At 38.2% G+C, this 25,618-nt stretch overlaps 1 protein-coding gene across 1 annotated transcript; it reads right to left on the bottom strand.

Moving 5' to 3' along the window:
• Nucleotides 1-8,666: 8,666 nt before the first annotated feature.
• has2 (hyaluronan synthase 2) lies at nucleotides 8,667-19,262 on the bottom strand. The gene is made up of 4 exons (XM_056762789.1): nucleotides 18,833-19,262; nucleotides 13,720-14,346; nucleotides 11,686-11,787; nucleotides 8,667-10,911 (listed from the first exon to the last, which is right to left on the bottom strand). The coding sequence occupies exons 2-4, from the start codon at nucleotides 14,344-14,346 to the stop codon at nucleotides 9,982-9,984; spliced, it is 1,659 nt and encodes a 552-aa protein (XP_056618767.1). The 5' UTR covers nucleotides 18,833-19,262; the 3' UTR covers nucleotides 8,667-9,981.
• Between the last annotated feature and the right edge of the window lie 6,356 nt (nucleotides 19,263-25,618).

Genomic DNA, 25,618 nt, shown 5'->3' on the forward strand with positions numbered 1-25,618 from the left:
CCTATAGAACTGAAAATTGATAACATTCTTCCAAATATCTTCCTCTGTGTTATGCAGAACAAAGTAGTTTATAAAGTTTTGAACAACTTGAGGGTGAGTAAATAATGACAGAATTTTCATTTTTGGGTGAACTATCACTTATCCCAAAAAAGTACTATTTATACTCCTGCACAGTTTCAATAATATTCCTTCTAGATAACATAACTTTGTAAACTATGCTTATTGTTGAACGCTTACACTTTGGAAGTTGACTTGCATAGATGTTGTTGATCAGCATTCAAAACACAACAGGGACACATTGCCAATTTTAATGATATACTCTTGAGAGTAGTTATGGTTGAAAATCCACTTCAGGAATAAGTCATCTTCCTTAGCTAAATATAGTAACCAAGATCATGCACATCTCAGATGCCTTACGTATATCTTTCTTATCTGTTTATGCATCTACAGTGCATGTTATTTAAACCCTTGTTGGTTTTATTTAATCCCTTCATAGATTGAATTGTACATTAGATTCAGCATGAACAAAGACTAATGACTGGAATACACTACATGACTTTTAAGATCTGACCAATTTTTTTTAACTAGACATCAAACACTTGCATACTTTTTTAAAGTTTCAGATAGAAGCACACTAACTGAACAAGTCTGCAGACTATCTTCAACAAGTCCAGACTGAGCAAAATCTGAGCAAAAGTCTTGTAGTGTATTTTAACCTTATCGAATGGAAAATCTTTCAGAGGATAATCAGTTCTTAAGAATTGCTTCGACTGACCACAAAAGACACTCCAGTATATGGACTTTAGTCCACGTCAATGTGATGTTTTGTCTACTCTCTGTCAGTACATCTGTTATTCATATCGCACTCGCCAAAAACCCATTAGCCTGCATTTGTCTGTTATTGTCTGTAGATGGAGTAGAGAATACAGAGAATACTGTAAAGATGTTTTAAATATTGTAATATATAATTTGTGCTAGAAACAATTAAACATGACCAAAGAATCGGTTCTCAGAATTTAGACCGTCAGCTGTAAAATGTCTAGATTGATGTCAGATAGTAAGCCTTTTGTTTAGATTGTCTTTTGTATTGTAATCTGGAGATTAAAAGAATAACCTTGTGTGGTACTTAATGTGGCTTTAGTGACTGTTAGCTAAGAGCCCCTTTTCCACTGCAATCCTGGTAAAAATGTAAAAATGACTAAATGTGCTTTTCACTCAATGCCGTTTGTCTTTTTACCATTGACCCACAGTACAAAAATATTGGTAACCTGTATGATGTCATTAAGTGGAATTTGCTCTAAAATCAACCCTGAAAACATTGTGGGCATTGTGTGTGAATCAAGTATTTCTGTTGATGTTTCATTTTTGTGGCAAACATTAAAATTCATGCAGTTGATCGTAATTGTATTACTTCAGACTGGACAACTGAACTGTTTCTTTGATGTACGTAAACAAATTCAGAAGAAAAGCTTCATCTGCGTCAGACTTTTAAGACTGGACCAAAGCAGACCACAGGGTTCTGACCTCATGTTGGTAATCCTATTCTGTGTTCACACACAGCATCAGTTACTGGTACTGATTTTTACAAAGACGCAGTTTCTCTTTTTACCAATAAAGACTGTACATGTGAATATTTTACTGTATTTTTTACTAAAACGTTGTGTAATGTTCCGCAAAGGTTGATTGCGTCTGTTCTTCACTGTATTGAATTAAGATCCGTGCTCATTTCTACATCTTGAAACGATGCCTTCTTTTTAAAAAATTTGGCTCAAGATTTAAATCACAGTACGAAGCTTAAAAGCCAGGGAGTGCCTATTAAATCATGTGTTTTGAATTTCATAAGCATTCAAAAGCTTCATACAAACGCGCGATGGAGATTGTGGCGTGTGCTTTGTCGCATGGAAGTACGTGAGCAGATGTTGCACAAACGACGAGATAATTTCTGTAGTATGAAGTATAATGCCGTGTGGATTTGAAAGCCAGACCAGGCCCACACCCAGTCCTGGGAGATCAGACCGAACAGTGCTCCTATCTTGTGAGTGCAGCTAGGGTTAGTCATGCACTGCTCAAGTTGTAGGAAGTCCCCTTGTTTATGTAGTATCTGGAACACAGAGAAATGTCAAACAGCATTAAATTCAAACTACTAAACATTAATGTGCAGCCTGCTGAAAACCTAAATTATCTCCCATACACCAATAGCAATAAAACACTGATCGCCTTAATGTCAATCATTTTTCTTAGACAAATTCCGTCTTCTGCATTTTCAGATTTTCTATTTTATCCAAAACTACTTACTTACATTGCATTGTCCTATACATTATTTTCTTTTTAAGTACATGCCATCCCCTGGGATCGAACCCACAACCTTGCTCTTACCACTGAGCTACAGGAAAGATACAAATCTTATTTTTGATCAAATTATCGGAGATATCCACATTCATTTTATACAAACTGAATTCTTAAAGATAGTGCCTCAAGTGGTCATTTTATCTAAAAACTACAGAAACTTGAAATATGGTTTGAGTCATGTTTTTTATGACTAAGAATGTTCATTTGTGTCCAAACATTGAGATTTTGCAAAATATTATTGAGAACTCAATAAAATCTCCAGAGCCATGGAAGAACCACCCCTGAGCAATACATTTATTTCGGGCATCTAGTTGACACAGTATCTTTTGGATAGTGAAGGAGAACATTTCCACATGACACCACGGGTTTCCCAAACCAACATAAGGTTGACAAGTCTGTTTTGCATTGACAGAGATGTTAATATGATTTAACTTTAGTTTTAAAATACTGAGCTAGGAATCTGCTCTGTTTATTCACTGCCCTTTGGCTTGCAAATGTCAATTTCTCAACACATACCGTTTGAAGATAAATATAATCATCATCTGATTAGAAAGGTTTTGAAAAAGCATGTTTTAATCATCACGCTCAGGGGAGACCCAACAGCAATCTGTGAAGCAAAGAGACCATTTGTTTTTTTTTTCCTTTATGAGGTTTCGAGCTGGCATGACTTCTTCACAAGCAGGCTGTGTTTTGGACTTTGCTGGCTTTGAATCTCCTTTAAAACTTTGGCTTGGATTTGTGACACATCTGGGATTAAGACGTATGAAAAAACGTCAGTTAAATGTTGTTGTATGAAAGACAGACGATGATGTATTTGGAGCGGTTTAGAATGGGAGAAACATTTTTTTCAACAAATCGTTCATTGTTTGTGAGAGGTTTTGTACTCAAACGAAAGTACACATGCAAATGTAGATACAGCTGAATAAGATCATTACAATAGCTCATTAAACTGAAAGAAGGTGTCCTGTTTTTAGTATGTTAGTATGTTTTTTTCTTAATAAACACTGAAGCACAATGAAAATATTGTGCTTTCAGATTAACCCCACACATCCAAGATTGGTTTATGCATTTGGTTTTGTGAAGGTACACACTTCAGCCCATTATATTCAACAATGTGTAGCTCCTTTTTTATTCTAAATATTGTATCAAATCGACACCAAAAATACATAAAGACTTTACATACTGGTGCCTATCAATTTATTCCTCACAAATTCAGCTTGACCTTGGTTCCCCCCTACTGATTATCTTCATTGGTCCTCTGGGGCTTTGTTCCAAAGATGTACCCCCTCACTTCATCTGTGTGGATGTGTGTTTTATGTAAATAGCCGGGTCATAAATCTCTTTTCCCATTTAATTTTCAGAGCTCATCTCTTTTCATTCACACAGAGAAAGGGTTGGGATCACTGATGCTGTGGACATTGAGTTTGATGGATGATGCTGTCAAAGCCTGCTGCTAGAGGTTAATACACCAAAAGCAAAATGTTTGATACAAGCGATCTCCCATTTGCACTTCAAAAAGCTTCTCTGCCAGTAATTGAGACTCTTTTGCCTTCATTTTTCTGTAATTTTTTGTTATGCTAATCAATAGATTATCATCCTAAAGATTATATTACAGTCCTCCTTGAAAACTGCTTCCTCCAAATAGTTTTGGCTACATGGCACTACATGGCGGGCAAGTCAGTTCAATCAGTTCAGTCAGTTCATTCGGGGCGTTCTTCTTTTACAATTAACACTGGTTGTCTGGGGCTTTTTCTGTTCTCCAGGGGCTATGTACGGTTCAGTCTGATCCAAGTCTTGTTTCTTGGTGTTTTTGTGTTGGCTACCTGTGTGAATATAATTGCTGAAGCAGAAGTGGGTATAAGGGGGTGTTTTAGGGCTCCCTTATTCAACTCTGACAAGTCCAAACTTTTTTTTGAACGGAGAACTGAAAGATACTTCTCCAGCCAATACAGGACCTAAACAATGGCGCTCTGGCCAGATTCAACAAACAAAAAATGGAACCAAAAGTACAACAAATAGTGTAATTTCTTGGAGGATCTATTGACAGAAATGCAATAAATATACTGTACATAACTTTGAATTACGAGGTGTGTAAAGACTGTACATGATAAAGCATTATGTTTTTATTACGTTAGAAAGAGCTATTTCTATCTATATACAACATGGGTCCCCTTACATGGCATTCAACATGTTGTTTCTACGCTCTACAGAGCGCGTTTCGTATATGTTATCCCCCTTCGGCAAAGAAGCGGAAACGTGACGTTTGACCTGTGTCAGATGACATAGTGCTTCGAAAGGGAGAGGTGGAGCAGCCGTTGGTTGTAATTTGCATCCTCACCACTAGATGCCGCTAAAATCTCCACATTGCTCCTTTAACATGTATTTGACTATGTCACATTTGAACTACAGATTTTACAGAGCAATTCTGTAACTACTCTGTAACACATATTCATTGAAATGACATAAATACAGTCTTTTTGTGATGACAAGTTCACACCACTTGGGTAAAAATGTGTTTTCAGTTAAGTCAATTTGTTAAAATATGTTCAGTCTGTATTTGAGCATTTCTGAAGCACTAAGGTTTACAAAAATGAAAAAACTGTGGGCAAAGGAGTGAATTTTCTTTTAAGCAGAGCAGAGCATGTCACCACTTTAAGAGCTCCACACGGAGCCAGTCTCTCAAAATCCACAACCTCCTATTTACATTTCATTTGATTCTTCTTAGTCCAAAATGCCGCCTGCTGAAATACCCAACAGAACTGGACAATGTGAGAGGTTCTCCAATGAAGGTAATACTGGACGGCTGCTGTCTCAATGGAATATGTTGTAGACATTATGTTGCTAAGGGATCATTTGTCTTCATCACAGTGAACATTACCTGTCCGAAACCTCACTTCAGAATGATTTATAGCCACATCGAATGGGCAGTTTGGGGTTTGGAGACTACTCATGATATCTTCTGGTTTATCCTAAAAGAAAGAGGCATGACCGTGATTTGTGTAATGGGTGGCCACTCAATCTAATTTTTGTCAAACCCCCTCACATTCCGGCCTAAGATCTTTTCCATTTAACTCTAATGACTTAATTTGACCTAATTTCACCTCGCTAATAGGAAAAGCACTTCCTTGTGCCACAAGCGCTGTGATGAAGAGCAGAGGAGCTCTTGGCTTTATTAAAAACATTTGCTTGGATTATTAGGAGACCGAATTTAAGTTTTGTTGGTTTGTGGGAAAGCTTTTAAAAACTTACCTCAGAAGACCTAGATTTTCACTTTGATGATGCAAGTGCTGAGAACTAAAGGATATCAGAAACACCTTGCACATTCCAACACACTTTTACTGGAGTAGAGTTTGAAAACCAGATGCAAACCAGTGGTGAACATTGACTTAGTCATGGCCTTATTATCCTGTAACATTTCACAGACACCTTTGTACAAAGTGATTAACAGTGCATTTATAGTACAATATACATTGTAACCTGTCTTCAAACCCAAAACACTGTTGTTAATCATTCAACGCAATACCATTTGCTCTAAGGGAACATTACTGCAAACCAAGTTCATCCTGATAAATAAAATGTTTCTCAAAACAGACAATGCACGACTCATCTGCAGACGCAGTTTTATGAGCCTTTGGTGTGATTCGCATCAATACAGTTTGTCCACCTCCATCTGGCATTCACATCAAGTGTATTGTGACCATGGGAGTGCTTCAAAACATGACATAAGCAAAACCCATTTCCACTTTTTCAGGAAACGTATAAATGTGCTTGTCAAAAGCAGCCAGGACTGTGATGACACACTTGTGTTGCCTAGCCACATGAAAAATGACAGTATTTTCGTCTTGTGTTCTAGTACAATACAGTTCTAGTCTAAAATACATTTACAGTATCATGATACCTAAAATATTTAGTCTTGTTTTATTGCAGAAAATAGAAGAACTAGGTAAGTTTATGTTTAAAACAAAATCAAGTAATCCTTCATAAAAGATATCATTCTCTAAATGGTTTGACTCTGTGCTGATAGAAATGTTTTTATTTAATTATATATATCCTGTTTTGTTAAACAAAAGTGTGAAAAGCAATATAATATTATTGATATTAAAATTTTTGTTTAGTTTTCTTTTTTGCTTTATAATACTTTTTGTCCCTCCATGCGGTGATCTTACATTACAAGCTTGTGTTTTTCGGAGATGATGTCAAAGAATGTACAACTTACTTAAAATAAATATACAAAAGTAATACAATCAAACACAATTTATCATTTATGGAGGAATCCATAACCCAAGTGGTTAATAAATAACTTCTGAAGCGATGATGGGTTTGTTTAATAAACATATTAATATCTCAAGCTAATAAAACTATAGACACTAGGTAACGGCTGTACACATTACGTGAAAGAGTTGAGTTCTAGCTTAAGCCTGACCTCTGACATCACATATGATGTCGGCGTATCGTAATGTCTAAGAATATATGAACGTTTAAGCGCAGAAAATTGTGCAGTTCTTGCATAAACTTCATGATAAATCCACACTGGCAAACTTTGCTGTAATTTCGCAGCAGGTTTGCCAGTAACCTACTGTAAGACTTAATATATTGGGTCACCTTTCTTATTATGTAAATGTATCGTAACTTAAGAATTAAAAAAAAATACAGAAAACAAGAAAAATGCTAAGGAAGAATGTCATTTTTTGCAGTGAGTACCAATCTCTTCTTGCTCATTTTGAATCTCAAAAGCCGAAGTTTTAATCTTGTTAATAATGTTTTAATTTTGATTAAAGTTATTGAAAACAGTACTAATTTGAAAGTACGGTAAGTCGTCATTGAATTTGCAGTAAGTTACTGGCAAACCTGCAGCAAAAACTACAGCAAAGTTTTACAGTGCATGTGTAAGCTTCAAAATCATGTCTATTTTCAATGCCATTACAGTTCGGATAGCATTACACTGTATTTTTGGACACACCTGCGATGGCATTATCGTGATTAAATTATGACATTTACATTTTTCAGTCAATTACTTCTTTAACAAATACCCTTTCTTAGCCTGAATGTGAGAATGAACAGAACAAAGTTCCATTCCATTCCATTTTCTACCGCTTATCCGAACTACCTCGGGTCACGGGGAGCCTGCGCCTATCTCAGGAGTCTTTGGGCATCAAGACAGGATACACCCTGGATGGAGTGCCAACCCATCGCAGGGCACACACACTCACTCATTCACTCACACTCACACACTCACACCCGACGGACAATTTTTTCCAGAGATGCCAATCAACCTACCATGCATGTCTTTGGACCAGGGGAGGAAACCGGAGTACCCGGAGGAAACCCCCGAGGCACGGGGAGAACATGCAAAATCCACACACACAAGTCGGAAGCGGGAACCGAACCCCCAACCCTGGAGGTGTGAGGCGAACATGCTAACCACTAAGCCACCGTGCCCCCCCCAGAACAAAGTTATTTATTTTATATTATTGTTTATAAATTTAATAACCCACTTTCAGGCTTACCAGATTTTTACAATAAACCTGAACTCTGCCACACCCTGACAGTGTAAAATCTGCCCTACTCTAAGCGTGACCAGAGCTTCGCCTGGAATTCTTTCCACCTGTGACAGAGTGGAAAACTGCCGTTACGTAGCTGCCAAGATTGCACACTGTCTGGAATGAGGACTTTTTTGGATAACCAGTGAAAACTGTGTCTGGGCTTAAGCCATCATCATCCCAGTTTTCCCAAGACTACGGCAGGCATAATTCAGAGTGTACACAATTTCCAAGGTAACAGCTATGAACAGAAGAAGGTACTGTATCTCATCTATGTCCTGACTGATGAAATCATCTCTGATTTCTGAACTAATTTCTGAGAATTGCAGTGAAAGATCACACTGCTATTATTTGGACATCCTATGAGATACACCTCGGTGCTTACAGTAGCCTAGACTCAACCACTCAATCCTGCTAACACTGTATACACTGTAAACAAAGAACATCACCATGGCGATCCTGCATCCCGATACAGCGGGAAAAGAATTGTTCTATTCATCTCTCATCGGTCCATGATGAAATGGCAGAAGGGAAGCCAAGCGAGGTCTCCGCTTTTAAGAGCGACCCGAGGTCTCGGAAAGTCCCCCACCCATTATACTAGACATTAAATTGCGTGTTATAAAGGCAGAGTGAAAACAGAAAACGCATTCATCAGGTCATATATTTATTGTTCAAGTACAAGACGTTTACAAAGAAAACAGCAACATTGCGTTTACCTATGAAAAAGTATAGTTTTCTTTTATTTGGCACAAACAGAAAAAGTGCTTTATAAAAATACTGTCTTAGTCACGTAATATTGAGTAAATAAACGTTCAACTTTACTCCTTTATTTAAAAAACGATCATTAACTAAAATCCATAGTTTATTTCAACAGAAAGTAACGTAACACAATGTGTTTCACCGACTTGATATGATTCAAAACATAATCTTCATACATATATATTTATATATTTGTCAAGCATTACATTTCTAGGGAATCAAATCTTCATTTTGAAAGAAAGTCACGGCGTCACTTAATTGAAGGTTTAGCATCTCTGAAAAGAGTGTTTGCTCAGGACAAAAAAAAATGCTCAGGACTTTAATGGACTACATGGCTGCGTGAAAATCACGCATTTGTGTGCAAATGTTCTGGGATCACTCACAACAGAATTTGCAAAGCAATCTTATCTCTGATTTTTCCAAAATTATGTGGCAGTGCCACACAATTGACAATTTAAAACATTCAAATTAAAACAGCACAGTACAAGTTCATATTACAACACATTAAGCAAAGAATCAAATCTATAAACCAAAGTAATGCATAAATAGATGGATCTCCCATTTAACACTTACTGTAATACCATGAGTTCATTGCCCTTCTTGTCAATTAATAACTTATCCCTACATTTGGCTTGTAATGCTGTCATCACAGAGACAAATCCAGCTTCTTAATTTCACATTTTGGTCAGTTACACAAGTCAATGTCCCAACAGTTAAATGCACAAAGCATTTCTGCATATTTAAAAATGAATGAAAATAGAGAATCTTTCGTGGCTAAGCATAAAATAAACAAGTCTATATAAAAAGGCAATAAAATACATTATGCAAATACAAAAGTACAGCACAACCAAAATACTCTGAAGTTTAGGAATCGATCTAAAAAAAAAAAGTATACATACAGAATATATTTATATATATATTTATATATATATATATATATAAAACAAACTAAAGTTAAAAAAATCATAAATTACTTAAGAAAATTGAGTCTCACTCACACAATGCAAACATAACCACTGAGGTATTTTGTTCCGTAAAGTTCTATGTCAAGCATTATGCATAATGAGAGTGAACGTGAAAGTGCAAAGAAGTTGTCATTTGGTGGTGGAATACTAAAACATTGAGAGTGTAAAAGCTCACATAAACAGTTTGAATCTTATTAAAACGTTTTCCATTTTTCACTTCAAAGGAATATCCCACGTACTAGTCACAGCAGCAATAGAGTCTCCTTACGGTGTCACTTCCTGTCACCTGTGAAGTGCCCGCCTTCAGGAAGCAGTCCGAGATTCTTTGTAATGTAAACGCAGAAAAGGGGAGGGGCATAGGGACAATACTATACATCGAGAACCATGTCATACTGTTGGGCTTTCTTCCGTTTGCCACACTTTGTTATGAGGACCACGTACAACGTCAAGAACACGACCCAATAGCTTGCATACGCGATTGCTCCGATTATTAAAATGATCTTTTCAGACTCCGGAAAAGGCTTTCGCGTCTCTTGAATTATCGTATAGATAATGCCGACAAACAGGATGGTGAACCAGATCGAGATCGGAACGAGTCCGATAAAATTCACTACGACGGTCTTCCTTCCAGATGTCCCCCAACCGGATTTGTTTATAGTGGCTATTGCAAACATCTTAGCTGGTAGAAGACTTGACATGTATAATACTGAGTAGAAGGACATGAATACCATAACAATGTTTCCACGGAGGCAACTAGCAAAGGAGGACTTGATGAGCGCCACCACCTGGACAATGAGCAGGAACAGAAGAACATTCCAGATCCGGCCCTGGTAAAAGAGCTGGATCGCAGTGGCGATGAGAAAAAAGGGGAAGAAGCCGGTGATGACCGCCTCGTAGGTCATCCACAGGTGATGCTTGTGAAACCACATGGAGTTGTAAAGCCATTCTCTAAAATACGATTTACTCCAGCGGGTCTGCTGATTCAGCCAGCGCAGGTATGTGATGGGCGTCTCGGTCAAGCACTTGGAGCGAGCAGTGTATTTTGTGGCATATCCCAGGCTCAGCACTCGGTTGGTCAGGTGACGGTCGTCGCCAAAACTACAGTGGCTTCCCATGAACGTCTGATTGTACCAGTCCTCCAGGAACTCGTGAAGCAGGGAATTCCTGTACATCCCCAAGGGCCCACTGATACACTGAACGCATCCGAAATACGACTGACAGGCCCTTTCGATGTTGAACGCCATCCAATACCTCACACTGCTGAGGAAGGAGACCCAGGACTCGTATTTGTTCAGAATCTGGAGGGACAGAGCAGAATTTCAAATCAAAGAGCCTGTAGTTCAACATACAGAATGACATGTAAATCTTTCTCTTATGCCACATTTGTATTCTATGAACGGAAGTAGCAAGCAGAACAAGAAAGGAAGATCTTAAGACTCTTTGTATAGGATGAACAGATTATGCATTAACAGATTCCATATGGTGTGATGGGTATAGGAATACTTAAGTAGAGTCTGTTTGGCTAAAGTGAAGGCGTGGTGACCCACAAACAGTTAGTGTTCAATTATTGTCTTTGATATATTCTTAAAATAATAAAATTGTCTAAATAAAAAATAAGATACATAATAAAGTTCAAATATTTTTATGTACATCTCATATGGATACAAATAAAAGTGGTTTAAGTCCCTGTGAACCAACAGTTTCAGTCATTTTTACTTCCGTATTTTGATGCATTTCTTAGAGAAACAGAATTTAAAATAAGTTTGTTTTTCATTGCAAATTTAGTGTATAAAAATTGGCGTTACATTTTTAAATAGAACTGGCGGCAGACTGAAAGTTGAAGGGGAGGAGTTAACAAATGTTCCCCCCACGCCGCCTAATTTACGTCATCTGAAATGGATAGCCACTAGAGGGCATTTTCAGATTTGATTGAAGATTATGAGGGCACTGAATTTTAAAAAGAAAATGACCCCCACTGATATGCAATATTCTATGAAAAAGTAGGAATTGTCATTTTTAATTTCACAGGGACTTTAAGGCAAGGCAAATGTCACGTGATAAAGAACACATACCTGCACATCTCCACCTACTCCTCCGACCATTGGATCTTCCTCCAGAACCTTCACCATCTCCACTGAGCAGGCCGGATCCAACATTGTGTCTGAATCACATACCTGCATCAAACAGAATTCAACATTATTATTCAAAAGTTTAGACACACTTTATTTTAAGGTCCAATTCTCGGAATTAATAAACCATTAACTATGACTTTTGTCTCGGTAAACTACTAATTTGTTGCTTAATAATAGTTAGTGAGGTAATTGTTAGGTTTAGGTATTAGGTAGGATTAAGGAAGTAGAATATGGTCATGTTGAATATGTGGTTTATAAGTTCTAATAAACAGCCAATATGCTAAAAACAGGCATCTAATAAGCAACTATTTAATATTGAGAATTGGTCCCTATACTAAAGTGTTACCAAAAGTTTTAACTTAACTTGAAATAATACAATTGCAACAGATGCCGTGTTCCTCTCAGTTTATAACGTTTATTCCTAACAACAAATTGTGTCATCACTACACTGTCCGTATCTGCACCACATGCGCAAGTGTTACGTTACTAAATGAAACGCGTCATTGAGATGGTCATGCTGCAAACATTATTCCACAATCACATCTATAGAAACCAGATTGCCTTTGTTTGAATGGTCAAAAAGAATCAGATGTGCTGCTGAAATCACGTATTGATCTCTCCCACATGATGCATTAGTCACTAAGCTCTGACTTATACGTTCTGTTCTGTTGTGCCAGTAATACTGATTCAACAAACATGTGGACACGGTATTCAAACGCTAGGGGGTTCAACTGTATTTTAATGGATAAGACTCTGGTTTTTGCACCTAGCTTAACTGAATTTTGGAGGATTGGGTAATACATTGTATCTCAATGCAAAATCCTGTCCAAATGTGGAGATACTGTTTGTTTAGCAAAGTCTGAAATTATAGTCTCCAAAGAAAGTAATGTCGAGTTTACGCCAATCAGCTTTTACAACCAAATCCCACAGTGAGAATAACCACAACCCTGGTAGCAAGATCCATGATAAGTTAAACACAATTAGGGCTCTACACTCAGAGCAAAGGTCATGGATCTTATTGGAACCAGGTGGCATGTGGATAAAATAACATCATTTGTTCGGTGCGCAGGCGACCCTTGCATGATTACCTGTGAATGACAGCTACGGTTTAACCGTGTCTTTCATTCTTTCACTAACTTACTTCAGACTTTAGCTTGAATCTTTTGCACAAAGAGGATGTTTGAATGACTTTGCTCACCCAAAATTCTGTCATTTTTGTCATTTCAAACCTGTATGACTTACTTTCTTCTGCGGAACACAAAAGAAGATATTCTAAAGAAAGTTGGTAACCGAACAGCGCCGACACCCATTCACTTCTCTTGTAAAAACCACTGCAAGATAATGGGTGGCACTAAACAACATTCTTCTGCAGAATAAATAAAGACAAACCGGTTTGAAATGATTAAGTGATGACAGAATTTTAATTTTGGGGAGAGCCATCACTTTAAGAAGGTCCCCTGAAATTAGTTTTATCTGATAAAGTTGATGATAAATGGATGTTGTGCAACAAATAGTAACCAGTAAACTCTTCCTGTAACTGTTATACAAGATACAGAATGTTCATATTTTGTTTCAATTGGTGTATGTTGTATTATGTTATAATTTATTTTAATCCACAGTAGAGGTCTAGGGGGTTTTACTTGTTAATGCAGCATGAACATTTGTGACACATTCCCTTGAGCTAAATAAAAGCTCAAGTCATGATCTAACAGCAATGCGCGTGGAAAACACCAGCGATGTGCTCTGGAAGTGCCAGAAATAGTCCTGAGATATGCGAATGATTTCCTACACAAGTGCCCGAATGAACAGCATCAGTGTTGAGCAGGAATGTACTTTCCTCACCCTCAGCGTACTACATGCTCCCGTCTAGCATCCACTTAAATAGTCACAAAAGCCTCTTTGTACATATTGGCCGTTTTGCCCCCGTGTACTTGGCCAGGCAAAGCCTGAGCCGCCTGAGAGAAACAGACTCACCTGCACATAGTCGACACTTCTTCCCAGGGCTTTGAAGGCGGTGTACATGACCTCCCTCTTCCCGCCCCACTTCTGCATGATGCACACACACTTGTTGTTGAGAACCAGGCGAGAAACTTGGTGTATGCTCTCGGCATACGACTCGTCCGTTTCGTCTGGTCCTCTCTGGTGGAAGTTGCTCTTCCACACGTATGTGGCTGCCTTGTCCCGGCCCATGGTGTCTCGGAAGATGTCCATCATGTAGTTATCATCTTCATTGTTTCCGTCGATGACCATAATGACTTTTATGCCGGGGTAGGTGAGCCTCTTGATGGATATCAGGCATTTTTTAAGGTAGTTAGGGTCTTCCTGATAGGCAGCGATGCAAAGGGCCAGTGATTTGTTGAGTTTGATGGGCGTTTCCAGTGAACGCCTCATGTTCCTGTGTTCCAGCAGAGCGAACAGACTCTGTATGATGAGGTGTACGACTAAGATTGCCCCATAAAGACCAAAGGACAAATAATTGCCTGGAGTTGTTATGAGCTTATACCCCATAATGTAGGCCGTAGAGATTCCCACAAGCAGCGAAATACCAAACAGTGTCGTCCCAACAATCCGTAGGTAGGAAAAAACTTTATCACATCTCATCTGAAATCAATAAGAAGATATTGACTGGTGAGTATCATGTTTCACAATTCTTAAACAAAACACAGTAGCCTTAAAGGAAAAGTTTACCCAAGAGTGTTGTCATTTACTCACCCTCTAGTTATTTTAATCCATATACATATTTTGTTCTAATAAACACAATGAAAGATATGTGGCGGAATGCTTGTAACCAAATAGTTCTTGGCCACCATTGACTACCATAGCAGGAAAATGTGCTTTGTAAATATTTTTCTTCTGTTGAACACAAAGAAGATATATTGAAGAATGCAGCAAGACAATCAGTTCTGGGTCACTTTTGACTATACGTCTTTTTTCCTACAATGGTGGTTGATGGTGGCCAAGAACTGTTTGGTTACAAGCATTCGCCCAAATATCTTTCTCTGTGTTCATCAGAACGAATACATTTAAAGATTTGGAACAACTCGAGGGCGGGTACATTCTTATTTAAAAACTTTTATTAACTTTCCCTTTAAAAGTGTTCAGCTCCTATTGAAATTCACCACATTAGGTATAAAATATGAACCCAAATAAAATACTTTTAGCTATATTTCTGCATAAATATATTTCTCACTTTTATTTTGCAGAGTAGCAACAGATGTTGATCATTACATGAACCATTGAGACGCTGCACTACTGTAAGTTTGACACCCAAAGCATCAAAAACCCAATTCTAAACAAATTCTAAATATTCATTGCGTCAGAAATTAAAAACCCAAGATTATTTGCTAAATTTCTTTCTTGAAAACTGTCCATGTGTTATAATTTTTTGAGGAAAACAAATGCTTCTTGGTTTGCACAAATACTTTTGGGTATCCCTGCATGTTAATAAAAGAGAATTACTAGCAAGACTGCACATATAAAGGAAATGACAGCGGATGTGAGGACAGCTTTATGGGGGCAGATTTTTGCATGTCACTGAATGCAACACATTCAGCATAAATGCATAAAAGTCCAATTTTTGCATTTTCCTCCTCTCGTGAATAGCTGAACACTCTCTATGGCCATTTGTTCCATGTTTCCTTGCTAATGCACTTTCCCCCATCTGCTTGGCAGACGTGAGTGTGCAGCACCACCCTCTGACATCATCTGTTTATATCTCCGTGGGAACACATGAACGGTGAAATTACCATGCTAAAGTCTCTCTGTCTTTTCACAACTAAGTCAAGACGAATGCAGTAATGTCTGCGTTTCATTTACCTAACACTAAAACCTGTCTGAATGACCTTTTTTCTTTTGATTTAGATTAGGAAGCGGTTCCGGCCATGCGGTCGTCTCCGGCACAGCATGAGTCTAACTGGCACGTGTCGCGGCCTTTAACGTCATCCGGCACGTTTATGGGGCCCTTGACGTAGGGCCCAACGGACCTGAAGAACCGCACCTCATCCACATTAGACACGTGTCGGCCTGTTGGATTAAGGAGAGCGTGTGTTGATAATGTCTGAAACACGCTCTTGGGGTATCCCCAGACCTGCTTAACACTCTAGATGAACCCAAATGACTCATTTAAAGTGTGAAGACTGCTGACACGGCAAAATTCAGCCAACATGTGAAAGGACACTAATTGTGATCGTGCGTGATAGCAGAAGGGACATTATCTTAGTGAATGAGATCATTTATCGCGTTTACGCAAATTTGTGTGCGTTTTGTGTCTCCCAGGATGAGAGAGATTAACATGCAAATTGACTTGCCTTGTTGTGAGGGGGGGGGGGTGCTATCCTTTAGATAATCCTTAAAATGGTTCGGAGGAAGTGTGTGAGACATTTGTAATTAACTGGTTCGCTATAAGCATTTAACCCCATATATCAAATCTATTCGTTCTTGGAGTCTAAAGTATATTTTCATTATTTCACTGCATGTTGTATGGAAGCCTATTTTCGAAAATTATTATTACCTTATTGTTTGTATAACTATTGCACATGAACTAGTCTGCAACTACAGTACATGTATGTTGCGTACAATATCTATGAAGTTCTGGAACTGATTCAACGGTCCTAAAGAGAAGCAGGGAGTGGTTCAATGTAGAGTTGAATCATCCTCAATAGGGAAAACTAGAACTTGAGCTTTGAAGGTAGGTAAAATATTACAGTGCAGCAAAAGTAAATTAGCACGAGCCACAAGGGATCCAGGCTTGCAAAGCCCCTGTGAACAGCACCACAAAATGAGTCAAAGCTTGTTTTAGATCAAATGAGAGCGTAGATCAATCATTAAGCACGTGGCCAATGGGGAGAAATAGATTAAGGCATTTAAAAGACCATCAAGGCTCAGCCACAGTATACACATTCATTTAGAGAAGACTTTTACACTATGTCTGAACGTAGGGGGAGAGGGTTGTGTTATTTAATGGAGACAGGAGGATTTGCTCATCGTTATCCCCAGCTTTGGAAGACAGAGCTTTATTTGAAACACAATAACTCATCAATGACCCTCAAGACATTTATGCGGCAGGAAATTCGAGGCTCGTGGCTTAACTCTTGTTTTTGGGGAAAGGAATAGAAAAGTAAGGGGAAGTCCTTGATATAGTGCATGAATGTTTAGCAGCAGTGAATCACGGGTGAAATAACTTACTAAAATAAGTAAAACCCTCATGGGCATCTGTATTCATCACAAAATTTATAACTGGATTTAAAAATGAGATTATTTCATTATCTATTTACTCCCATGTCATTTAAAACCCGTATGACTTTTCTTTGTAGAACCCGAAAGAAGATATTTGGAAGAACTATTTTTTTTACCAGCATTGATTTCCATTGTGTGGACACAAAACCATTAGGACATTCCTCAAAATGTCAACTATAGTGCTAGTCATTCAAAGGTCTTGAGCAGCAAAGTGAATACACATGTGAAATAAATGTTATTCTCCAATGAACTACTCCATTATGTAAAAAAATCTGATATGTTCACATTTAAAATGTTGAAACACTTCAAAAAGCTAAATGCTTCCTGGATGTGCAAAATTCCTGGAAAAGATAACACATAAAATAAAGCTAATGGTATTCACATCAAACAAGCTATTTCACTGAGTGTTGGTGGGAATTCTGAAAGGAGACAAGTCTAGAGGCACTGCCTTGTTATTGCCCTTATGAGATACGACAGTGTAAACTGCCGGCTCTCCTTGGTGGGTGGTTCTGTTCTCCCAGCTGAGATGGGGGAGAAGCTTGGAACTGCCACAGTCGCCTCCCAAATAAATCACCAACAGCACTGACACATCAATCAATCTGCCACAGATTTGTGGCGTGGCCCTGTCAGATATGTTATCTACAATGTTTGTTTTTGTATGGGCTCCGGTCTTTGACACTTGGTGTTAAACTCAACCACTGCTTCCTGCATCGAAGTCTAAAATCACGAGAGCTTCTGGTTTTGTCCCAGAACTACTTCAAAGTGTAAAAAAACATTTTTTTCGTTAATGGTTGAAACTGTCAGACAGGGAATGTTTTGGCATTTTCACAAACTGTTATAAGTGGCTTAAGAGGCTTTAACTGGTGTTATTATGGGGACTCTTGGCAAATCTTCACATAACTGTCTTCCTGAGCACCTGATCAAAGATGTCATTTTTAATTTAAGTTACAGTCTCAAAAACATTAAAATATAACAAAAATCTATGTGAAAAAGGAGATGGGCGATTAGGAGAAGTAAACTCTTTAAATTAAACATATAATTAAAGCCGCAAAAACTATGGCAAAGATATACAATGATTTTGAACCCAGTCATAACACAGTATGTCATTCAACCACCCGATCTACTCATTGGAAATCATTTGCCTATTTGTAAACTGTTTCCATATGTTTCATTTGCATTTGTGATCCATTACCATGAAAATTGCTGACGCACTGAAGGCGTCACAACGCATCATTAGAAGATTGCGTCACCATAATTTTTTATGGATTCTACTGGAAGTGCGCGTGAGCTGTTTTGCGCTGTCATTGGATAGAGTTGCCACTCAAAGCTCTACAGAGGGAATACCTCTATCCTTAAGGAATTCTCAAATAGTACTGCGATCGTGTTCGGTTACAACTTGGCAGAAAAAAACTATTAATAACAGTATTATTAGCTTTTGTTGTGGTGAAACATGGCCAGCAAAATAAATGTACATCAACATGCGACAAGAAATATCAATGACAAGCTCAACGTATTGTACGTAACTATGTGTGTTGGCTATTTTTTGTACATATTATTTTAAGGTTATTACTATTTTTGCCTGGCTGCTTCGCACATTCGTGAGCTTTGATACACAACAATATCGTACATAAAATAAATGCAACCTGTGGGGCCTTGGGGGGGGGAAGGCACGTGTTGGTATGGCAAGAACTGATGGCTGAAGTCATTCAAAATCATCTGACATAATCATGGTTTAATGAACAAGATGCGAAATAAAATGCATCTAAATATAACCAACCAAGGATAATAAAGTGCTGTCTTTCTCTCTACAAATATTGAAAACATATAATGCATTAAATTATTACGACCATACCTTGGAGGAGTTATGTGGAGTCCCGTTAGTTAACTGGGTTGTCCGACGAGGCTCTGTAAGCACCACTGAGACTCTAAAAACCTTTCCATCAAAGTTTTTGTCGGGAAATCAGAGCAGACCCGAATGGAGCATCTGCATTTCAAATATGTGCAATATCCACGTTTCCAATATAACGACTGAGCACATTCAAGTTTCTCGCCTCCTCCAATACATTGATTATGTATGTTTAGCATCAGTCTGATGTGATGAGGTTTGTTGGAGCATCTTGGTAGTTACTTCTGATGATGTCAGGTCATAAAAGACAGATACAAAGTTATCCAACAGTAGTCAATGTTGGTGACTTAAGATGTCATTCATTCAAGTTTATCCAAGCGTACAGGTTTAAGTAGTGAACTGTCCTTTTCTGCGTCTAATTTCTCCCAGACGCTATAAGTTTATGCTTCCTGTAACCCATACATTTGTAAGACTCTTTTTAACTGTGCAGGGTTTTGAGTGTTTTAATAAGGGGGTTGGTTCGGGGGCAAGGAGGAGCGAACATCTGAGAGGAAAAAAAGTGCTACCCATTCAAACCGAAATGGGGGTGTGTGCGTTTATCAAGCAATTAGCCAAACAGTCTTCAGCTGTGAAAAGAAAAAATCGACACAAAGACCACGGAAGTGGTGAGGTTTAGAATATATATAAGTAACAAATGAATAATAAAAACTATATTACATAAAAATGCGTTTAAAACACTTACAAGAAGTTTGATTAAAAAAATATCAAGATCACACACAAAATGAATCTTGCTAGTATGTGGGGTTTTAAATGCCCTTAATGCGTCGCCAACTAAAGTGGGTATTACGTGTTAGTATTTTGCGACTTTTAATAAAACGCAGAAAAAAATTATAGCCAGTTCTAAATTATTGTCAGTTGTGAATTTCTTTTTTAGGAAATGCAATGTAAAACACATAGGGCCTTTTTACCACTAGAGTGCGCCACACAATATTAAATCTGCTACACGTGCCCAAGTCCTACAGCAATATATCTTTATATAAACACAGCTACTTTTCATGTTACCTCTACTAGCGTATACGTTTCTGAACCACATGTTACTTTTATCCTAGTTAATTGTTTGCCAACTTTCTCTGTATAGCCATTTATTTCAAAAGTGATTCAGTGCGCACGGCGCACTTGCGTGGCTTTGGTACGCACCCTTCATGCGTTAGTTTCTTGTGTGTTCATTTGGGCCACAGTTTATTTGAACTACCCAAAAAGGGCAACTGGCTGTCCGCTACCCTAGTCTGAAGTGAAACAAACGCACCGCTATGTGTCTGTAGGATTGATACCACCTCTTACGTGGCGTACGTGAAGACTCCCGGACTCCTGCATCAGAGGTGCTGAGGGATGAAAGGTAATTACTCCTGGCTTCACGGGGGTTTGTTGACCCGAGGCTGACTTTGATGAAGAGCAACCATATGTTTCTCTGTCTCATTAAAAAAAATATGATGCTACATGTGATACTGTAGCCAGTACAGTGCAACATTGTGCTTCATACGCATGGATCTTATCCTGTCAGGTACCCCAAAAATCACCCGAGGGTCTGCGCCTCTACATGGGGCAGGAAATCTGAGATAACTTTTTTCAAGTTTTGGTTTTTACAGACTTTAGCGGACTTTCTTGATTTCACTCGGAACAATGGTATCATTGAGAGCCCATGTGTAACTCATTTTGCATTTTGTTTAGATTTAAGACACTTATGGTATTATTGATTTCTGTGTGTTTGAACCCATATGAGAGATGGGTGTAGATGGCACCGCTGCCTAAAAAGCGTTAAGGGCCCTGCTGCAGTTGGCATCTTTTCAATATCTGCCTCAGAAATCATCTTCACAAGCTTGACTTATAATCAAATTGTTTAACAAATATAGGGTTGCTATAGAAAGAAATTCTAGAAATGAGAGTGTGCATGAACAAAGGCCCAGTCATTGTAAGATTTATTACCGGTTATTTGCTGGTCATGAATTATGTCTCCTCTTTAATTTAAGATAGTACTGCTCCTTACCCAAAACCACAGAAGTCAAACAAATAAGCCATTAAACGGCGGATGAAATTGAATGTTTTCCTTTGGAGGTTGATCGTCGCCCCTTGAGGTGATTGCACAATCACTCACGACTACAAACATGTTTTATTCTGCTAAAAAAGCCATGGACAAATGCAGAAGTAATAAAATGGTTTGATTTAATTGTAGGGATGTCATTAAAACCATTGCGCAACACGATTTTGATTTTGATATTTAATTTGTTCGATTTGCGTGAACCGGAAGTTATCTTCGTGTGTGTGCGTGTGTGTGTTGCACTTGGAAGTTTGCCGTAATTGCAAAAAGTTAAAAGAAGCCTGAAAAACCTCAATCTTGCAGTGATTGACTCAGTATTTTTTTGTAATTTCGTATCGACACCATGGCCGCACTGGAATCATATGCTGATTTAATTAAATACTTATTTGAAAATTTCAAGACACATAAGGAGATTTCCGCTACGCTGCAGAAGACGGGTATCCAGCGATGTTCTGAAATGAGTGTGAGAAGATTCTGTGTTCAGCACAACCTTAAGCGAAAAAGACATGTATCGGACACAGAACTGGAGAGGGCTGTGGTTGGATCAATATATGAAGTAAGATTTTTATTTAGGTTTTCACATTTTATATCCTGCCCGTCTTTCAAATGTTAGGGAGCGGCATTTACTACACAGAGCCGTAGTTCACTGACAAGCTGAGCCGTATCGCATTAATTATCGCAGGCGATACATCCGTGATAATTAATGGCGATATGGCTCAGCTTGTCAGTGAACTACGGCTCTGTGTAGTAAATGCCGCTCCATTTGAAAGCAGATGATGGCGATATATCGCCCAGCCCTAACATTTGAAAGACGGGCAGGATATAAAATGTGAAAACCTAAATAAAAATCTTACTTCATATATTGATCCAACCACAGCCCTCTCCAGTTCTGTGTCCGATACTACATGTCTTTTTCGCATAAGGTTGTGCTGAATACAGAATCTTCTCCAGTGGTGTAGTCGGGGCCATACGCACTCATACGCCGTATGCTTACTTTTTCCACAGTGCTGTTTGCGTATAACGACTTCTAAAGATCCATATTAGCGTATACCCACTTATTCTCCAGCTTAACGTCTCCAAGCTGCTTTTGTGGTTGCTTTCCCTTTAACCGTATCGTGTTCACATTACAGTCATACAATAGGTGCATTTCTTAAGAAAATTCACAAAAATTATTGCGGCCCCACCTCCGACAACCACGCCAAGCGCATCATCTTCAGTGTTGGCAACTCGCCTGCGAGAAGCTCATCCTGTCAATGACTGATTGAGTCCCGCTGATTCCGTCCAGTAATATTGATAAAACTGCTCACTTTTGGTCAAAGCTGGTTTAAAGGCCGCTCACCGGCAGTGGCTCCTCTCATCTGGCATTGACACTGAATTCAAGGGGTTCTGTTGCGCTGCTTTATCTCTTTACGAAATTACAGTGCATCCCAAATCTTTGGTATCTGTCACAACTTTTAATACTAGCTTTCTTTAAATGACACATGATGAAATGAAACATAGCACTTACACAGCCCTACTGTTTAAAGTCAGAATCCTCACGAAATCTATGTATCCTCGTTCCAATTAAAGTCATTGTGAACCTACTTGTTACTTTTATCCTACATTTAAAATAATGTAGTCTGTTTTTACCACAACCTTAACTACATACATTAATATCTTCCCCTTTGTATATGTGTAATGACAATAAAGTTGAATCTAATCATCTAATCTAATCTAAATTATTAACAAATATTAACACAGAGATCGCAGTGATGATAAAGTTACATCTCTGTAAAATCTTGCATATGTTTTTACGTATTCTTGTATATGTGATGCGTAACAAAGATATAATGCTTTGTAAAAAATATTGTATTTAGGTCGACAGTACTGGCATAGACCTGTTTTTTCCAACCTTATTTTTTTCCAATTCTATAACTTCATATTCAAAGCATAAGTGAAGAATAATGCATAAATATTTAACTTAAATAGTTGTCATATATTACTAGAAAAACAAATCTAACAAACACACTGACCCCTGTCTTTTGGCCATGTGTGGTCGGGGTTATGGTTGTATAGTATAGTACAGCACTTCTTTTGTTAGGACTACACCACTGATCTTCTCACACTCATTTCAGAACATCGCTGGATACCCATCTTCTGCAGCGTAGGACATCTCTTTATGTGTCTTGACAGTTTCAAATAAGTATTTTATTGAATCAGCATATTATTCCAGTGCGGCCAACTTCCAAGTGCAACACACACACACGAAGATAACTTCCGGTTCACGCAAATCGAACAAATTAAATATCAAAATAAAAATCGGTCGTGACCCCTTTATTTTATTTCCTATTTTTGATCTGAGCATTAAATCAAGAGTACGAAAAATGACCCGTTATTTGCTTTGTGGTATCACATTTATAAACAAATAACTAAATAACAAACCGTTTTTTAATTTTCCGATTTTGGTATCTCAATTGAATATGAAAAGAACGAATGATACACGGATTCGCAACATTACCAAGAAGAATGATTCTTCATTGTAGATTCTTGTTCGAATGAGAAACTTGTGATCAGAGATTATAACATTCATCTCGCTCATGGCACTCAAACTAAATGTGACCCTGGACAAGAAAAAAACAGTCTTAAGTAGCACAGGAACATTGTTAGTAATCGGCAAAAATATATTGTAGGGGTGAAAATTACAGAATTTTCTTTTTGCCAAAAATCATTAGGATATTAAGTTAAGATCATGTACCATAAAAAATATTTTATGGATTTCCTACCGTAAATGTATTAAAACGTTCTTTTTGTGAGTGGATGGCCTGCTACAGGGCCTCAGATTAACAATTTCAAAGGCGATTTTCTCGATATTTTGATTTTTTTGCACCTTCAGATTCCAGCTTTGTAAACAGTAGTTGAAACAGTAGTTGTTTCGCCAGATAGTGTCCTATCCCAACAACCCATATATCAACAGAAAGCTTATTTCTTCTGCTTTCAGATGATGTAAAAATCTCAATTTCGAAAATAGGTCCTTACGACTGGTTTTGTCGTCCAGTGTCACAAATAGTCTATGAGCGTAGGCCTCAACTCCCCTGCGCCTGCGCAGCCCACAGTATTGACTGTGTGAGTAATGAGGGGGAAGTGCTTTTTGAACTTTAAAGCAAAGCACCTTACTCACATTTTCCAAAAGTGCATCCGGTGGCTACGCTATCATCTGTGGTGTATAACCGCTCCCCAATAACTGGCCCTATTACTGAGAGGTGATTATCATCAGACGAGCGGACATGGGAGAGCGGAGATGAGAGTGAGGGTATTAAGCACAGAGTGTTCCTCTCTGCATTTGTTTCTTACAGTGTCACTGTGCGTGTGGGGCGCACATGTTTGTGTCATCTAGTGTGGGAAACAGAGTCAAAATCAGGTTGACAATGCTCCACCCTGCTTGTTTTTGCTGCGTCTATGGTGATCTTCGCACGGCACTGAACAGAATTAGGGGAAATGTAGTGCTGATTTAATTATGAGCATTTTATCGGAATAGTCTGAACGTAAATGTCTTGTTAGTCGAAAAGTAAAAATTAGCTTGTTTAAGGCATGCAATCTTGGTGTACTTCTTAGGTGTATTGCTTCCTTGCTTATTTACTAAACCAAGAGTTCTCCAATCACATGAAATAAAGGTTATTGGTGAGTTTATTGCTTTTGAAGATGGAGACTTGTCATGATATGACCCTGCTCATTAGGGTAAACAATACTGACTTTTTATTAACTGTGACATGCGTAGTTTGCTTTGATGGGCAGAATACCAGATTACACACCAGAACCACATGGACTGGATGGGACTCGGGAACTGTCTGTATTTGAAGTTCTGTTAATGAAAGTTTCACAGCAGTGAAATAAGTCTTGCTGTTCATTATGAAGTTAATGGAGCATTGGGGGTCAGAAAGTGAACCCCAGCTTCACTGGTTGACAGGAAATGCAAAGGCTTCTGTTTATTGCTTTACTTCCATATTGAAGCACTTCTTTTGACTTCAAAGCATCTTTATGGCGTGAGTATACTGCCTTAGGCTACATACTCATGGCCTTCGTCAGTGCTCATAGAGATTATTCATCGTGGAACAGAAGACATGGGTGAAGTAGAGTGCACCCTCTGCACCCTCACCTTGTCATTTCAAACCTGTATGACTTTCTTCTGCAGAACACAAAAGAAGATATTTTGAAGAATGTTGTTAACTGTCACCAATTCACTTACATTGGTTTTGTGTCCATACAATAGAAGTGAATGGGGTCCAGTGCTGTTCGGTTATCAATTTTCTTCAGAATATCTTCTTTTGTGTTCTCTGGAAGAAAGAAAGTCATTAAGGTTTGAAATGACAAGAGGCTGAGTAAATAATGTCTGAATTTTCAATTTTCGATGAGATATTACTATAAGACTAGTCTTAGACAAAAAGAAATGTAAGAGCTGTCTAAACCGAAAACATCTTGCACTGACATATCTCAATATACATTGTTTTGTCCCAAAATGCACAACGTAATGTTTTGTTTTCGTAATGCATGTTTGTAAAAACTATATTTAAATGTCCTCTTTTAACTAAGGCCTAGTCCTGGCTTAACCTGAACCCTGTCCGTGAAACCGCCCGTAGGATTTTAGACCCCATTATAGCCCTTAAAGGGTCATTATTTATTCACCCTCATGTTTTTTTAAAGCTGTATGACATTCTTTTTGC

This window comes from Triplophysa dalaica, chromosome 12 (assembly GCF_015846415.1).
Source record: "Triplophysa dalaica isolate WHDGS20190420 chromosome 12, ASM1584641v1, whole genome shotgun sequence".
Lineage (NCBI taxonomy): Eukaryota > Metazoa > Chordata > Actinopteri > Cypriniformes > Nemacheilidae > Triplophysa > Triplophysa dalaica.

What these genes read in the sequence shown, in the direction of transcription:
- has2 (XM_056762789.1), bottom strand. Translation starts at nt 14,346, where the DNA reads ATGAGATGTGATAAAGTTTTTTCCTACCTACGGATTGTTGGGACGACA. An exon ending in GAAGTGTCGACTATGTGCAG is followed by an intron (nt 11,788 to 13,719) that starts GTGAGTCTGTTT and finishes TGTTTGATGCAG; the next exon opens with GTATGTGATTCAGACACAAT. An exon ending in GAGTAGGTGGAGATGTGCAG is followed by an intron (nt 10,912 to 11,685) that starts GTATGTGTTCTT and finishes CTGTCCCTCCAG; the next exon opens with ATTCTGAACAAATACGAGTC.